The sequence below is a fragment of the Anolis carolinensis genome, chromosome 4, assembly GCF_035594765.1.
Source record: "Anolis carolinensis isolate JA03-04 chromosome 4, rAnoCar3.1.pri, whole genome shotgun sequence".
Taxonomy (NCBI): domain Eukaryota; kingdom Metazoa; phylum Chordata; class Lepidosauria; order Squamata; family Dactyloidae; genus Anolis; species Anolis carolinensis.
Genome location: NC_085844.1, coordinates 79,878,204 through 79,897,270, shown reverse-complemented (window position 1 = coordinate 79,897,270; position 19,067 = coordinate 79,878,204). Strand labels below are relative to the sequence as shown.

Sequence of the window (19,067 nt, the reverse complement as noted above, 5' to 3'; positions counted from 1 at the left end):
GTGCTCCATGCAGTCATGCTGGCCACATTACCTTGGAGGTGTCTACGGACAATGCCGGCTCTTTGGCTTAGAAATGAAGATGAGCACCAACCCCCAGAGTCGGACATGACTAGACTTAATGTCAGGAGGAAACCTTTACCTTTACCTTACTAACAAAATGACTTCTATCAGCTTCACCCACCACATGGTCTTTTAAGACCCAGATCCTGCTTATGTTCACTCTAAAGAAATCACAACAGAAGCTTGTGTATTCTGAGTAGGATTTAATGATATAAAGAAAAAGATTACATAGACACACTGAATTTTCTCTCTACTGTTACAAAAAGCGAGAAGAAAACATTGATTCCTAATCCAAGGTTGCCCTTCAAAACTTTCTATAAAGTTTGAGGAAGAAGAATGAAAACATTTTACCAATTCAGTTCAGAATCATTTGGACAATCATAATTACAACTCTCTATATAAACTTTTCAGCACCATTTTACTTAGCATAATAAGAAAACACAGTTTCCATGTTAGGTTTGAGCTCCCAGATCCTCTCCTCCCATGCAGATTGAGATAGCAGCATCCAATATGGCTAGAGTGAAGAAACTGTGGCTGCCTTTGTGGTATTGGCTGCAACCACTGGCTGGCCTGGATGGGCATAATGGGACATAGAGTCAAACAACATCCCAGGTCATGCTACAGATTTCCCAAAATCATTACATGGTAAGGCAGAGTAGGGTTCCCCTTGGCTTAAGTGGACTTAAGTGGACTTTAAATTTGGCAAAGTAATATTGGGGTTGTTATTAGCATGCAGTGTAGGAGTCTATGATCAAAGCTACAATAAGGCAATTGGGACCAGGAAGGATCATATTTTGTCTGCTATCTTTACTGCAGCAAAGCAGCAAATGTTACATCCATCCAGACCAACAAAACTAGCTCACACATTTATGATCCCTAATAAGACTAGGTTCTGCCTTTCTAACCACACATGTTGCCTTTAACTTGGAAGAAAGAGAATTGCAAAAAAGTTACCATCCCAATTTTCATATCAGAAATATTACTTACTCCTGGAATGTGGAACTATATCTTCATATATCAAGACAGAATGTTACTTCGTTTGTTAAAATTCGTCCATTTAGTATTTATGATGTCTTTATGTCGCTCTGTTGCATAGTGCATTCAATTTGGTTCATATCCAGCCTTTTTATCTGTATCTCAAGTCACCTGGAATGGCCCATTAGCCCTCATGGGGTTTTCCATACATCTTCAGTCCAAGTCTCCCAACCATCAGTAAACTTTAAAGAAAATAAATGTGATCAGTCTGTGCACACGATGGAAAGAAGAAAAGCCATCTATCACATAATCTCTCTGTCCCAACGTTGTGTTTTGCCACCCAACTGGAGAAATCAACCATTCTAGTCCTGTTTAGCATGTTTTCCTGAACACAAGAGCATCATTAATATGTAACAGTGTTCCCTGCACACACACCCTTGACTTCACCATATTGCACCACAATTGTGAAGTGATGCCCTGCTCATTTTTAAACAGATAGGAGTAGAATTCTTCCCGTCACATGGAATGTTCTTCTCATGTTCTGACAAGCAAAAGTATGTTTAATGTCCCTTTCAAACTTGTCACTCAATATAATATGGTCAGGAACAATTTTGACCTTCTCACTTATACTTTTCAAATGGTCAGGAAACATAGCCAAAGACATATAGATGCAGCAATATATTTTTAATTGATGAATCTCCACAATAACTATAATTGCTTTTAAATGTTTTTAATGCTTTTTATTTATCTCTTATTTCTGGATGTTATTGTGCTTTGTGTGATTTTTGTCTTGTAGTTTATGTTAAATGTGCGTTGATTTGTATGGTATTGGAGTAATAAGAAACACCATTATGTTTATGGGCTGGAACAAAGTGCAATATGATCTGGAATGGTGCCACAAGAATGTGAATGTATATTATTGTTGTTTTAAACTTTTTATTTTATGATGTTTTATACTTACTATCGATATATTTGGATTTTAATATGTTGTAAGTCGCTTTGGGTCACATGAGGGAGAAAAGCGGGATATAAATAAAGATTGTTGTTGTTGTTGTTGTTATCTAATACAAAGGTAAAGGTTTCCCCTGACGTTAAGTCCAGTCATGTCTGACTCTGGGGGTTGGTGCTCATCTCCATTTCTAAGCCAAAGAGCCGGCGTTGTCCGTAGACACTTCCAAGGTCACGTGGCGGGCATGACCGCATGGAGCGCCATTACCTTCCCGCCAGAGCGGTACCTATTGATGTACTCACATTGGCATGTTTTCGAACTGCTAGGTTGGCAGAAGCTGGAGCAACAGCGGGCGCTCACTCCGCTCCCGGGATTTGAACCTGGGACCTTTCGGTCTGTAAGTTCAGCAGCTCAGTGCTTTAACACACTTCACCACGGGGGCTCCTTATTATCTAATAGCCATCCAATATGTCACCAACCTCAACTCTCAACTTTGCCAGATTGGCACCATGCAGTTCCCTTAAAGTCAGTGAAGAGACATTCCTGCTTCATCTTTTGACAATTCAAATGAAGTTGACTTACACTTCTGGAAGTGAATGCATGGAATTTAGATACAGCCAATGCATTCATTTGGTTTTACAAAAAAGAGATTCATTGGAGTCGCCTGAATAGCTCTGGTTGCTATCCAGGAGAATCTAGATCAGTGGTTCCCAACCTGTGGATCCCCAGGTGTTTTGGCCTACAACTCCCAGAAATCCCAGCCAGTTTACCAGCTGTTAGGATTTCTGGGAGTTGAAGGCCAAAACATAATTCCTGCTTTATCTTTTGGCAATTCTAATAAATTTGACTTACACTTACTCCAAGTGAATGCATGGAATTTAGACACAGCCAATGCATTCATTTGGTTTTACGGAAAAGAGATTCATTGGGATTCATCTGAATAGATCTGATTGCTATTCAGGAGAATCTAGATGATAAGAGATAGGGCAGGAAAAAACAAGAATATCTTGTGAGGCAGAAAGCACGCATAGTTTTCAAAGTCACACCAACCTGATCTTATTTAATAAATACAGTAGAGTCTCACTCATCCAAGCCTCGCTTATCCAAGCTTCTGGATTATCCAAGCCATTTTTGTAGTCAATGTTTTCAATATATCGTGATATTTTGGTGCTAAATTTGTAAATACAGTAATTACAACATAACATTACTGCGTATTGAACTACCTTTTCTGTCAAATTTGTTGTATAACATGATGTTTTGGTGCTTAATTTGTAAAATCCTAACCTAATTTGATGTTTAATAGGCTTTTCCTTAATCCCTCCTTATTATCCAAGATATTCACTTATCCAAGCTTCTGCCAGCCCATTTAGCTTGGATAAGTGAGACTCTACTGTAGTTCTAAAATGCACAACAAACTGTACATTCCAATGAACTTAATAGGACATTCTTAAACAAATATGTATATGGTTGCAATTTTAATATTGAAAGAAAAAAAAACATAATACCTTGCACCAGCAATCAGTCCTGCAGGCATAAATTTTCCTGAGTTGTAGAATCTCATGCCCATAACACCAGCTAAGGTTCCAGAAGCAACTGTCGTAATTGGGGAGGGAAATTAAAACGCATAGCAGAGTTATCTTATGGCTGTTTCTGTGAGAGACAGCAAACATTCAGGAATGATAAAGAAAACTCATGCATAACAAGAACAGTACTATTAAACATAAACAGGCTACTCTAACCTTATCATCTCTAGATATGTTGAACGACAACCTTCATAGTCCCCAACCAGAGTCCCTGTGGTGGCTGGACATAATGTGAGTGATAGGCCAACACATCCACAGAATACAAGGTTGGGAAAGTGGGGGGAGTAAGAAAAATATACTAAGGTTAGTATTTTACTTCACTTTTTAAAAATCATTATATAATTGGTTAAAATGCCACTTCTTCATATCAACACCATTTTAAGGCTGTGTGAAGTAGGAAATCCGACTCACCCTTCTTCACAAGTAAGTCTCGTGGTATTAAATGTGGATCACACCCTAATAATTGTCTTCTGAATTGGGTTAATTTATTTGCACAGATGATTTCACCCATAAAATACTGCTATGCATGTGCATTTTGGTACTTTACAACACTATGTAACACATTTTTTGTTCCTGGGTTATAAATGGCATTTCTTAGGGAGCTGCGGTGGCGCAATGGGGTAAACTGCTGACCTGAAGGCTGAGTTGCTGACTGCCGGTTCAAATCTGCGAGACAGGGCGAGCTCCTGTCTGTCAGCTCTAGCTTGCGGGGACACGAAAGAATCCTCCCAACTAATACATTTGGGCATCCCTAGGGCAACCTCTTTGTAGTTGGCCAATTCTTTCACACCAGAAGCAACTTGTAATATGTTCTCAAGTAATTTCTGACAAGATAAAAAAATGCCACTTCCTAATTGGTTCTGTCATAAAAACATGGAAAAGGTTTATTAAATTGCGAACACTTTGTTTTTGCAGGACATCCTGCAGTACATTTTGCTATAGTTTTTCAATGAATATCTCAGAGTCTCAACCAGTTCAATGTCGTTTATGGCAGCCACAAAAAAGAAGTTTCTGGAGTATAACAACTTTCAAAGTAAGTACAGCACAATTAAATAGAAAATAACAGTTTTAAACCAGGAAGAATTTTTTTAAAAAAATTGTTACATAGTGTAATCAGTTTCCCATGACAAAATATAAATGACTAACATTTACTCCAAATCAGTGCCCTTCAAAAAGAAGGCACAGTACTTAATTTATAGTGTGAAGCCGCTTTGATGCTACTAAGCAAAATTATATGAACGCGAGATATAAAAGAGAGAGACATTCAAAGAGTTATCACAAGAATAATTTCTATGTATGTTCCTGTAAAGGCACACTTACTCAGAGAAAGCCAAATGTTCTTTGGGTCTTGAGACAGCTGGTAAGCTCCCAGTCCAGCTAGACTCCCAAAGAGAAGTCCAGCAGCTAAAGATGGAACACTACCTTGAATATATAAAACAAGGTTCATTCAGAAGTTAATACGCTTTGGTTACACACAAAAAGCTCAACAATTATTCTATACTGACAAGATATCAGCGAAGAAAAGAAATCGTTACAAGGCCAGTCCTATTATTAAACAAAGTTAGCTAGCAATCTCAGGCAATGGGTGATGAAGGCAGCAGTAAGGTATCAAAACAATCTCTTGTGCCCTAATGCCGACCCACTACGTATAGTGATTTTTACTGTCTCACTTTCAGTACTGGAAAAAGATTCCTTTGCATCGGGCAGGCTGAGGAAAATTCACCCCATTGGCTGTGTATAATAATAAATACAGTAGAGTCTCACTTATCCAAGCCTTGCTTATCCAAGTTTCTGGATTATCCAAGCCATTTTTGTAGTCAATGTTTTCAATGTATCGTGATATTTTGGTGCTAAATTCGTAAATACAGTAATTACAACATAACATTACTGCATATTGAACTGCTTTTTCTGTCAAATTTGTTGTATAACATGATGTTTTGGTGCTTAATTTGTAAAATCATAACCTAATTAGATGTTTAATAGGCTTTTCCTTAATCTCTCCTTATTATCCAAGATATTAGCTTATCCAAGCTTCTGCCAGCCCGTTTGGCTTGGATAAGTGAGACTCTACTGTAATAATATACTTTATTTATATTCCCCTCTGTCTCCCAGAGGAGAGACTGGGCAAATTACAGAACACTTACATGGCAAACATTCAATGCTGTTGTACAATTAACAAAGACAGACAATATATAAACAAAGGTAAAGGCTTTTCCCATCTTCGGCATCTGGAGGCTGTGCTTGACTCCGGCCGGGGGCGGGGGGGGGGGGGAGGGTGTATGCTGCCGCTTCATCTTCCATACAGAAGAGATTTGTCATCATCCTTAGACGTCCTCCAGTCCCATCACCGGCATGTCTTTATGGGTGCCTTTTATTACCTCCCTGCTGAAAGCGGTACCTATTTATCTACTCACATTTCTGTTTTTAATCTGCTAGGTGGGTAGGGAGTTGGAGCTGATGGCGGGTGCTCACCCCGACCTGAACTGCCAACCTTTTGATGGGTAGGATTTTCTGCAGCTTTAGTGGTTTCACCCTCTGTGCTAAGCCCTACTTTTGTGGCCAAGCAGCCCCCATGTGCCCAAAAATCTCCTCAAGCCAAAGCCACAATTTAAAAAGGTATAATTTCCAAACAACTTTGCCCCTCAAACCATGTGGAAAGTCCCACAAACACACGAAAACATTTTTCAGAGGAAAATGTAAATATTTGGGCTTCCTGTGGCAGAGTAATTGGCCCCTTGTCCCAATGCAGTTGCTCGCCATAGGGATTGGGTTAAATTTTGTAAATAGCCAACTGAGATTTGCGGGTTTGTTTTTTTTGTCCTAAAAAGTGTGTATGCTTGCTTCTTTTTTCTGCCCTCATGCCTATCACATAGTCTCCAGGATTTGACGTTGCATTCAAATTGTGCATCCAATGGCTTGTGCAAACCTCTGTGGTTCTAAAAACCAGAAAGAAAATGAGCTTGCTAACACATCCCACATCTCTTACTCTCCAAGTACAAATTCCCTCTTGATAAAACTAGAATTTTACTTTGGTGGCTTTTAAATTAAGTCTTTTAATCTAGTACATTACTCTCGCAAAGGCTAAACTTTCGCTATTCTAAGACAGGTCTCAGGAGACTGCTGCTAGTCCAATTATCTGTTTATACACAGGAAACGGCGATCTGCCAAAGAAACTGAAATGTCACCACTTTGGGCTACTAAATTGAACAATTTCATTAGCCAGGTGTAATGGAGTATTCAATATCTCTTGGTAATGCTACATCTTCCATCTGCAAGTCAAAATTAATTGGACTTGCTAATTGGTAGCATTTCCAACCCAATCATTTTTCCCTCATCCCTACTTCTGGGAACAATTAAAAAAGACCTGTCATTTTCATAAATATACTTTGCAATGTGAGGCAGTGATGGACTTGAAATCCAAATGTTTCCTTAAAGCCCTTAAGCCCTATAACTAAGAGCCCCCCATCACATTGTTGAACCCCCAGTGGCGCAATGGGTTAAACCCTTGTGCCGGCAGAACTGCTGACTTGAAGGTTTGAAGGTTGAGTTGTTGAACTGAAGGTTGCCGGTTCGAATCCAAGGAGAGCACGGATGAGCTCCCTCTGTCAGCTCCAGCTCCATGCGGGGATGTGAGAGAAGCCTCCCACAAGCATGGTAAAACATCAAAACATCAGGGCATCCCTTGGGCAATGTCCTTACAGACGGCCAATTCTCTCACACCAGAAGCGACTTGCAATTTCTCAAGTCGCTCCTGACACACACAAAAAATCATTATTGACCCTGAAAGTCTCTCCTTTGATTTACTTTTCATCCAATTGTAATGGGTTCAGATGAAGGACGCAAGACATGATAAAACCCTGCCATTTGGATCCCACTCCCCATCTCTCAAAGACTAACCATCATCTCATCCAAGTACGGCAAGAGGATCAGATGAAAGCCCCAAAAGGACATAAAAACTCTAATTCCTAATCAATACACAAACTTTCCGTTGAAGCTAATGGGGTTATATGAACAAACCCAGAGAAGAATATGTCCCTAAGGTTTTTTGTTGCTGTATTTTGATCTCTGCCATTGCTGCTGACGGTTCTTGAGACCTTGTTCAATTATTCATTTGCGGAAAAGGCTGCAAGGGGGAGGGGGAATACCCATTTATTCTGAACAAGAAACCAAATTCTAGTTCTATAAATTCTTTATATGCGGGCATTTTCATAAGACTGAACTTGATTCCACCACAGATAGGACAAAAGATCTGGTATCCCAGAACATTAGGATAAACATTATTTTTTCTGTGTTGTGGAAGGCTTTCATGGCCGGAATGGTCATCCACACTGCCAAATAATCCAGTTCAAAGCAGATGATCTGGATTTAATACAGCTGTGTAGAAGGGGCCACAAATGAGCAAAGCAGAGTCCTCCATTGGCTTCACTGCAAGGCCACCCATTAAAAACATCACCTAAAAGGGGCCCTTCTAGACTTTTAAAAAATTAAAATACATTGGGCTGGGAGTCATGAGAGAGATCAGATCCAGGGGAGTGTGAACACAATACCTAGATCCAGGAAATTTCCTGGTATGATATAAGGCTATAGTCCTGAAGAAATAAATGCACTCATGTATGACAAGAAAAGTCAAATATATTTCATGCACTTCCAACTATTCCCCCCTTGTGATTCCACTGATAGACACAATCCACTCTGTGGATATGCATCATTACATTTAGGTCACTGAGTTTTCAAGGAGGCTGTAACTATTTCCAAGGAGCTAATTTACAAGTTAATTTCATTGAACTTTGCATCACACTTGTCCTGAGTTCCCTTGGGAAGATAGGGTGGTATATAAATAAAGTTTTATGAGGGTTGAATGAAAAGTAATGCCTCCACCTTCACAACTCAACAGATGGCAGTACTGGTATGTGGCAGGTACTGGCCTGTTCAGTAGACTCTCCTCTATAGTTCCATTTGGCGGGAAGCCTTAGCATTGAACGATTGTGTTGTTAAAATGCAAAGTATGGAACCCTGCGCAGGCAGTCGGTCAATACGACTTAAGCAACATGCAGTCATTGAATTCTTGACAGCAGAAGGTGTCGCCCCAAAGGAGATTCATCAGAGAATGCAAGCTGTTTATGGTGATTGTGTTGATGTGAGTGCTGTGCGTTGTTGGGCGAGTATGTTTAAAGATGTTGAGGTGGGAACATCTGACTTGCGTGACAAAGAGTTGGACGTCCCGTGACAGCAACCACCGAGTTTCACAAGCATAAAGGTTGTCAGATTGATTCAAGACAATTGTAATATCACTCAGAGAGAAATTTCAAGCATAATCGGCATTTCACAAGAACATGTGGGTCACATTATTGCTTTGCTTGGCTAGTGTATGATGTGAGATGCTGGTTGCAGAACAGAGTGTCAACTTCTTCTGTGACGGCTTCAGAAAACTTGTTCATCGTTGGCAGAAATGTATCCAATTGTCTGGTGATTATGTGGAAACGTGAATAGTGGTAGTTAAAGAGCACATTCTAAGGATTATTTCTGTGTTTGATTTATTAAAATATTCCCATCCAAACCCAAGTAACGAAGGTGGAGACATTACTTTTCATTCAACCCTTGTATTACTATTTATTATTATTTCTGGAAATAAATGTGTGATTAAATATCTCCAACCTCGAGGAGAGACAAGGGTGTTTGCATTATACACAACTCAGGGCGTTGTAGTGAGTTAATCGATAGGCCAGAGCAGATAGTTGTTTAAGAGCTTATCATTCCCAAGCACTTCTTCCAACTAGGAGGGGAATCCATGGCCTGCAAGACCAGATCAGGGCTCTACACCAAATAGTAACTTCTTATCTACTTGCAGACAGAAAAAAATGCATTACTGGACAATGACTTTTTTTAAAAAAGGTAGGGGAGACTTTTACATCTAAGGGCAGAAAACTTTAATACGATACCTGCTTTTGCATAGCCGATCATTCCCCCAGAAGCCACTAATGCTGCATAGCTAAAACCAATCCAGTCCAATCCCATCCTGCAACAAAACAATAACAAAAAGCTCATTTTGAGTGCAATCTGAGAGCCCTTTGAGTGATTAATGTAAATATTTTGAAAACCACCCTAAAATTGAACTGTCAGCATCTAATGATTGCTAATTGTAAGGCTGCCCCGAGTCCCCCCTTGGGGGTGAGAAGGGCAGGAAATAAATGCTAATAATGCTAATAATAATAATAATAATAATAATAATAATAATAATAATAATTTTGATAATGGATGGGTGTTATACTTTTAAAAAATTAAAAATCTTCCCTCTTGATCAGAATCACTTTGTGGTTTGGACAAGATAGTTTTAATTACGGTATATTTATCGTGTCAGAAGGTAATGGAAAATTCAGTAATAATGTATTAAAAAACCACAAAGTTTGAAACTTAGCATTATACTAAATATCCTTGGAGCAGGCGAAGAAGTTTAAAGACCCTGTTAGGGAGATAAAGCGGGGCAATAATAATAATAATAATAATAATAATAATAATTGTAGTAACTCTTCCTAAAAGAGTTATAAAATATTTTGTATAATACATAAGAAAAAATAAGGAAACATACTCTCCAGATCAATCCCACTTCAGACATCTGATGCTTTAAAAAATAAACTTGTTTTCATTCATCCATTTCAATCCATTTCGGTTTTAAAGTGTCCCTCTGCGATCCAAATTATATCTGAAAACACTGTAGACTTGATTTGTAATTACAGTAGAGTCTCACTTATCCAACATTCTGGATTATCCAACTCATTTTTGTAGTCAATGTTTTCAATACATCATGATATTTTGGTGGTAAATTCGTAAATACAGTAATTACTACATAGCATTACTGCGTATTGAACTACTTTTTCTGTCAAATTTGTTGTATAACATGATGTTTTGGTGCTTAATTTGCAAAATCATAACCTAATTTGATGTTTAATAGGCTTTTCCTTAATCCCTCCTTATTATCCAACATATTCGCTTATCCAACGTTCTGCCGGCCCGTTTATGTTGGATAAGTGAGACTCTACTAGAGAGAGAGAGAGAGAGAGGTGAATCCACACTGTAGAATTAATGAAGTTTGACACCACTTTAACTACCATGGCTCAAGTCTATGGAAGCATGGGAGTTGTATGTGTTGTCAAAGGCTTTCATGGCCAGAATCACTGGGCTGCTGTGAGTTTTCCAGGCTGTATGGCCATGTTCCAGAAGCATTCTCTCCTGATGTTTCACCCACATCTATGGCAGGCATCCTCAGAGGTTGTGGGGTCTGTTGGAAACTAAGGAAGCGAGGTTTATATCTCTGTGAAATGTCCAAGGTGGGAGAAAGAACTCTTGTCTGTTGGAGGCCAGTGTGAATGTTGCAATTGGCCAGCTTGATTATCATTGAATGGCCTTGCAGCTTCAAAGCCTGGCTGCTTCCTGCCTGGGGGGAATCCTTTGTTGTAGTTTTACAAGCTTTCTAGCATTCTCTGACAAAGTGTGCTGGTGCCTCACCAAACTATAACTCCCACATTCTACAGCACAGCACCTTAACTGTAAAAGTGGTGTCAAACAGCATTATTTCTACAGTGTGATGCACCCAGAGGCAGAATTAGATCTGAAAGCAGCAGAAAGAATTGCCATGTGAGGAAGACACAGGATCCGCACCAGGTAATGACGTTACTTACGTGTCTGCTCTGCAACAGTGGAAGGAGTAGGGGAGAAAACCCTGCCAAACCTCCCAATAGTATCCAAACCTCCCGGCAGTGGAGAGAAAGGCAGGGCAGAGCACGTGACGCGGAGCCAATCAGAGCGAGGCTCCGGGTTGATTCTTGCAAAAGCCCTGGCCAAGCACTGCCTTGCCCTGAGTTTCCTTGTCTCTGGCTGCAATAACACTATGTAACACTTTTTGTGTGTGTTGTTCCTGGGTTATAAATGTCATTTCCTGATTGGTTCTATCATAAAAACATGGGGAAAGTTTATTGCATTCATTCTACAATGTAGATGCAGCTGTAGTGTTAAAATCTACACCCCATCTTGTAATACTGAATTCTAGCTACCTCTTTGTAGGAGTGATATAATTTTTTCAATTTATTTTTTAAAATTCATTCAAATAGATATACATTTGTGAGTGTTTGTTACATACAGTGCGGTTCTTTCCAGCTATTAGTCTTTCATAATCATTTCTCAGATAATATATTTTCATTACGGGGTCAGTCTTCTATTTAAATAGTACAGTAAAGTCTCACATATCCAAACAAAACGGGTGGGCAGAACCTTGGATAAGCGAATATCTTGGATAATAAGGAGGGATTAAGGAAAAGCCTATTAAACATCAAATTAGGTAATGATTTTACAAATTAAGCACCAAAACATCATGTTATACAAATTTGACAGAAAAAGTAGTTCAATACGCAGTAATGTTATGTTGTAATTACTGTATTTACGAATTTAGCACCAAAATATCACGATATATTGAAAACATTGACTTCAAAAATGCCTTGGATAATCCAGAACCTTGGATAACCGAGTCTTGGATAAATGAGACTCTACTGTGCATATAAAGGTATTATATCTGGTGGCACAGCGGGTTAAACCACTGAGCTGCTGAACTTGCTGATCAAAAGGTTGGCGGTTTGAATCCGGGGAGCAGAGTGAGCTCCCGCTATTAGCCCCAGCTTCTGCCAACCTAGCAGTTTGAAAACATGCAAGTGTGAGTAGATCAATAGGTACTGCTCCAGCAGGAAGGTAATGGTGAGGCTCCATGCAGTCATGCCGGCCACATGACCTTGAAGGTGTCTACGAACAATGCTGGCTCTTCCGCTTAGAAATGGAGATGAGCACCAACCCCCAGATACAACTAGACTTAATGTCAGGGGGAAACCTTTACCTTTACTATAAAGGTATTATAGGCTCCAAATTAATATCCGTTTCCTCCTTGTCTACAGACTTATAGGTTCCCCTATGTACATTTTTAGATTAATTTTACATTGAGATGTTGGATCATTGGTTGCCATTTATTAACAAAGTTCTCTAAAGGTTCTCCTCTTAAGAGTACAGTTACTTTATCCATTATCATCAAATCTGTAATGTATTTTTCCCATTCTTCTAAGGGAGGTATCTCTGAGATTTTCCAATATCTGGCATATACTATTCGAGCTGCCACTATCATGTAAAACAATTTTTTTCCAAATTTCCTTTCTAGTTCTTCATCAGGCATGTTCAAAAGGTATATTTGTGGTGTTGTTTTGAAATTTATGTTTAATACGTATCTTTTCAAGATATATGTTCCCAGTAGTTGTTTACCTCACAACCTCACAACCTCTGAGGATGCCTGCCATAGATGTGGGCGAAACGTCAGGAGAGAATGCTTCTGGAACATGGCCACACAGCCCGAAAGACATACAACAACCCTGTGATTCTGGCCATGAAAGCCTTCGACAACACAGTTGTTTACTTTGTTGCATGACTACCTTCAGATGTTGGGACTCTTTGCAATGTGGATCAAGCAAGCCTAAAGTCTAAAGCACATTTATCAGAATGTAAAACTATATACAATAGTATTGCTGAATACAAAATCAGCAATGTTTGGAAGGGTTTCATTATTGAAATAAATGAGGCTTAATTCCATCCAGTTCAATGCCATTGAATGTATCACTTCTAAATAAATTAAAACTGGGTTGCTGTGAGTTTTCCAGGCTGTACGATCATGTTCCAGAAGCATTCTCTCCTGACGTTTGGCCCATATTTATGGCAGCCATCCTCAAAGGTTGTGAGGTCTGTTGGAAACTAGGTGAGTTTGGTTTTTATAGATCTACTAGCTGTGCCCGGCCACGCGTTGCTGTGGCGAAGTCTGGTGTTATGGGAAATAAAGTATTGAGGAATTGGTGGTAGTTAAGGTAAAGGGTCAACGTTTTCCCCTGACGTTAACTCCAGTCATGTCTGACTCTGGGGGTTGCTGCTCATCTCCATTTCTAAGCCGAAGAGCCGGCGTTGTCCGTAGACTCCTCCAAGGTCATGTGGGATGACTGCATGGAGCGGCGTTACCTTCCCGCCGGAGCAGTACCTATTGATGCACTCACATTTGCATGTTTTTGAACTTCGGGGTTGGCAGAAGCTGGGGCTAACAGTGGGGGCTCTCTCCGCTCCCCCAATTCAAACCTGTGGCCTTTCGGTCCAGAAGTTCAGCAGCTCAGCGCTTTAACACGCTGCGCCATCAGGGGATATTATTTCCTAAAGGTTGTGAATATACAATATTTCTGATTGGTTTTTTTTGTCTGTTGGAGGCAAGTATGAATGCTGCAATTAGGCAAAATGATTAAGATGTAATGGCCTTGCAGCTTTAAAGCCTGGCTGTTTCCTCCCTGAGTGAATTTTTTGTTGGGAGGTGTTAGCTGGCCCTGATTGTTTCCTGTCTGGAATACCCTTGTTTTCAGAGTGGTGATGTTTGCGATATTTTATGTGCTTCTACTGTCTGTGGCCCTGAGAAAACAGAGGATTTGCCAGACTTTGATGATGGGAATACTTTGTTGGGAGGTATTAGCTGGCCCTGATTGTTTCCTGTGTGGAATTCCCCTGTTTATTTACTGTCCTGGTTTTAGAGATTATATTGTTCTGCATTATTCTATCCCAGTAATTATTTCATATTAAAGTACAATCTCACTTATCCAACATTCGCTTATACAATGTTCTGGATTATCCAACGCAGTCTGCCTTTTCATAATCAATGTTTTTGTAGTCAGTGTTTTAAATTCATTGTGATATTTTAGTGGTAAATTTGTAAATACAGTACAGTAGAGTCTCACTTATCCAACATAAACGGGCCGGCAGAACGTTGGATAAGCGAATATGTTGGATAATAAGGAGGAATTAAGGAAAAGCCTATTAAACATCAAATTAAGTTATGATTTTACAAATTAAGCACCAAAACATCATGTTAGACAACAAATTTGGCAGAAAAAGTAGTTCAATACACAGTAATGCTATATAGTAATTACTGTATTTATGAATTTAGCACCAAAATATCACGATATATTGAAAGCATTGACTACAAAAATGCGTTGGATAATCCAGAACGTTGGATAAGCAAGTGTTAGATAAGTGAGACTCTACTGTAATTACTAATAGCATTACTGCGCATGGAACTACTTTTTCTGTCAAATTTGTTGTATAATATGATGTTTTGGTGCTTAATTTGTATAACGATTACCTAATTTGATGTTTAATTGGCTTTTCCTGAATCCCTTCTTATTATCCAACATATTCACTTATCCTGCCAGCCTGTTTATGTTGGATAAGTGAGACTCTACTGTATATTTCTAATCTTATATTATCTGCTCAGAACTGGATTATATGAGGCTCCTTCTTCACAGCTGTATAAAATGCACACTGAAGTGGATTATATGGCAGTGTGGAGTCAAGATAATCCAGTTCAAAGCAGATAATCTAAGATTATAAATGGGTTATATAGCTGTGTGGAAGGGCCTTGAGTCTACACTGCCATATAATCCAGTGCAAATCTGATAATCTGTGGAGGAAGTCTAAGTGAGGCCTAAATCGGCCTGTCCCCTAACTGAAACCTGGCTGTCCCTTGGTTGCTAGGCAACCAAGTGGGCAGAGATTAGCCCTCTAAACTGGCAGCAATTGGATAAAAAAATTATTCCTCTCCCTCTAATTAGGACTTTATTTTTCTTTTCATTTTGTTGTATCAACCTAGAGGCGTGGATGATGGGTTGTGTTGTCAAATTTTGAGGTTTGGGGGCCTGTACTTTTGTTGTTTTGTGAGTTGCCGTGATGCCATCACTCTTTTATATATATAGATGGAATGTCCAGGGTGGGAGAAATAATTCTTGTCTGCAACAAGTGTGAATGTTTCAATTGGTCAGCTTGATTAGAATTGAATAGCCTGCAGCCTCAAAGCCATGCTAATCAAGGTGGCCAATTGCAAGTCACACTTGCCTCAAACAGACAGGAGTTCTTTCTCCCACCCTGGACATTCCACAGATATATAAACCCCACTTGCCTAGTTTCCAACAAGCCTCACAACCTGTCAGGATGCCTGCCATAGACGTGGGCGAAAAGTTAGAGGAGAGAATGCTTCTGGAACATGGCAATACAGCCTGGAAAACTCACATCAACCCAGTGATTCCGGCCATGAAAGCCTTCAACAACACATTAAATTTAAACTCTACACATTTATCTATGGAAAAATCCCACTGTATTCAGGATAATGTGGGAGAAAGCCAACGCGGTGTAAATATTTGAATGCTGGAATTCCCTGACCAGCCTTGGAAGTCCACTGGTTGGCCTTGAGCAAGCCACACTTTCAGCCTCAAAAGAAGGCAAAGGCAACCCCACTCCGAGGCTGCATCCACACTGCCATATAATCCAGATTATCGGCTTTGAACATACAGATCAGTCTACACTGCTTTATAATCCAGTTCAAATCAGATAATCTGGATTTTATATGTCAATATAGATGGGGCCTGAGCAAAGAATACCACAAGATAGGCAACACTTAACTGAGACCTTTAGAAGCCCTAATGAAAAGACTTTGGTGCCCCTATATATATGGTATTCAAAACAAACAATAAACCATGAAGTAATGTTTTTATTTTTGAAACAAAACAAAACTTACAGTAAGATGGAAATTAATGTTTGCTTTTGTATACTTTTACTTTATTTATAATTGAAAAGTTTTTTCCTACTTTTCTAATAGCAAAGTCTTTTTATTTTGGGAGTACCTTTTGTGTGAAACCTGGTCCAGTGGCACTGCCTGAGGTTTGGCACCCAGTCTAAGGCCCCTTCCACACAGCTGAATAAAATCTCACATTTTCTGCTTTGAACTGGAATATATGGCAGTGTTGACTCTGATTACCCAGTTCAAAGCAGATATTCTGGGTTATATGGCTGTGTAGAAGGGCCCTAGGTATGGAAAATCCAGCAATGGGAACTTCTGACGTGCCCCAACTCCCTTGATGCCCTAAGCACAGAGTGATAGGGTTGCTATAAATCATCAAAGACACACTATTTAGGATCCACCAGGAAGTTTGGATGCAGTGAACATATGGGGAGCAAGTCTAAGATTGGACCCAATTTTACTGTGCAATTCCTGGGACTACGACTCCGGAGGTATATTGTGAGCCAGTGTAGCGCAGTGGTCTGAGCGTTGGACTACAACTCTTGAGACCACCGTTTGAATCTTCACTTGGCCATTAAACCCATTGGGTGACTTTGGGCACATCACACATTCTCATCCTCAAGAAAGGCAAAGGCAAACTCTCAAAACATATATTGCCAAGAAAAAAAACATGATAAATTAACTTTAGGATCTCCAGAAGTTACAAACCGTATGAAGATATATAATATCAAGCTTTTTTGTACACATTTTACATTGTAAACCACCTTGAGTTCCATTTTGTGAAAATGGCAGGGTATAAAGTGAATAACAGGCCTAGTAACACTGAAGTATGATAGGAGTGATGGTTCAACATCATATTTGGGTCACACGTGCCCTATCTATTTTGTTGCCAAAACCACTTAATTTTAACTGGCTGTTTATTAACACTGCCTGTTATGATTGAGCCTCATGGCTCTGTTACTGACAGACGTGGGCGTAAGACTCCTCGAGAGTCAGATACTCTCGAGGAGCGAGAAAGAAAAAGACTGCGAGACATTTTTGCAGCACCATCTGACGAAGAGTCTTTTGAGGGGTTTACGGAGAGAATGGAGGAGGGGCTGGTTAGCTCGGAGGAGGATGAGATGGATTGGACTCGGGTAAGGGAGGAATTGGGTGCCACTGGTCATGATGGGATAGAAGATGAATGGGGACCTTCAGGATTAGACCCATGGCTTAGCTGGAGGGATGGGACGGGATCCACAGCTGGAGATGCTGTGGGGCGTAGTCAGAGGTGTTCCAGCTCTGATGAGGAAAGTGATGAGGAAACGCCCGGGTTAAGGAGGACAGCTGACAGTGATGAGGATTTGTAACTGGCATAAAATGGGGCTTGGGAGCAATTGCAAATTGCGTTGGGCAAGGTAATCTGGACGAACGCTTGGGATCTGTGTGGGACGCTTTCCTGAAGACTGGTGTGTTTTCCTGTGCTGAGACGTAAGTTGTTTTGGAATTCAGGGTCAGACGGCGGGAGGAATTGTGTGGGCATTTGTTTGTGCAAACCTGTGCTTACTCTTATTAGCTTGACCTTCCGTCGTCTTCTTGACGGACGCCATCTCCTGTTTTGAAAACTCGGACTGAACTGACCACGGCTTGTCTTCCCCCCTTCTTGGACTTGGAATCTACAAACGTCTGCTTCTGGCTTTGAACTACGGAAAGGAACTGGGTCTACTCTACTGCTACAATCCTTGGCTGATCTGTTCGTGTTGGAAATCCTGTCTGCTGTGTGTGTGGGAGCGACGCAAGTTACTCTAAGCACAGTGTTGGCAGCAGAGAGGAATCTGCTGCCAATTAGTTGCATTCTTTTGTATCTTTTGTTCCTCGGCTTTTGTTTTGTTTATCCCCAGGCTGAAGGAAGCAGTTTGTTTTTACCCGGATTAAACTCCGGTTTAATCCGGTTTATCTTTTGAACGTTTTTCCTTGCCCCTTTTTGCTCCTAAAGGCTAATACTGCCTGGCCCTTGTATTTTACGGGCATTTTTGAGTTCTGTAATCCAATAAACTCTGTTATCTTGAACCTTGTGGCGTTCTGTCCTTGACACTGCCAGCTCTGCTTTGCTTTGAAATCCATGAAACAGTTTATTATCACAGATGATAACACTATGTAACATGATTTTTGTTCCTGGGTTATAAATGTTGTTTCCTAATTGGTTCTATCATTAAAAACTTGGGAAAATTTTATTGAACTGCAAAAACATTGCTTTTGCGGGACATCCTGCAGCACATTTTGTTATAGTTTTTCAATGAATATCTCAAGAGTCTCAACTAATCAACATAGTTTGTGGCAGCCAGAAAAACAAAATTTCTGGAGTATAAAAGCTACTTTTAAAGTAAGTACTACACAATTAAACAGGAAATAACACTTTCAAACCAGGAACAATTTTTATTAACTTTATTAACAAGTTTTATTAACTTTATTAATTTGAATCAATAACTTTGTTCCTTATTGAAGCATACACGCTGGCATGGCAAGAGATGTGTTCCGAGTATGGATCCAAAAATATATGGAGTCTTTATTTAATCTAACACATTAAAATCAAATGGGAAAATTTTGTTCTGAAAAGCAGCAAATAGCGCTAAGGAAGACAAACTTGTCAGAATGAAATCAATACCTCTGAAAATGTTGCTAAGTAGTTTTCTGTTTTTCATCACACTTCCAAAAGCATAACAGATATTAGAAGTATGAAAATAAAGTTTAAAATGACGTTATATATCAACAAACTGTAGGCTTTTGTTGGGAGTTTCCAAGCAGATTTAAATCCTATGGAAATAGGATTTTAAGCCACCCACCCAACAAAATCTGGGAACACTTAGTTCCAACAAAATGGCTACTTTATATA

At 39.7% G+C, this 19,067-nt stretch overlaps 1 protein-coding gene across 1 annotated transcript; it reads right to left on the bottom strand.

Moving 5' to 3' along the window:
• Positions 1-243: 243 nt before the first annotated feature.
• On the bottom strand, positions 244-11,410 carry LOC100564712 (transmembrane protein 14C). The gene is made up of 5 exons (XM_003219760.4): positions 11,244-11,410; positions 9,507-9,583; positions 4,888-4,989; positions 3,490-3,577; positions 244-1,277 (listed from the first exon to the last, which is right to left on the bottom strand). Exons 2-5 carry the CDS (start codon positions 9,580-9,582, stop codon positions 1,220-1,222), a joined length of 324 nt encoding a protein of 107 aa, XP_003219808.1. The 5' UTR covers position 9,583; positions 11,244-11,410; the 3' UTR covers positions 244-1,219.
• Positions 11,411-19,067: the final 7,657 nt, after the last annotated feature.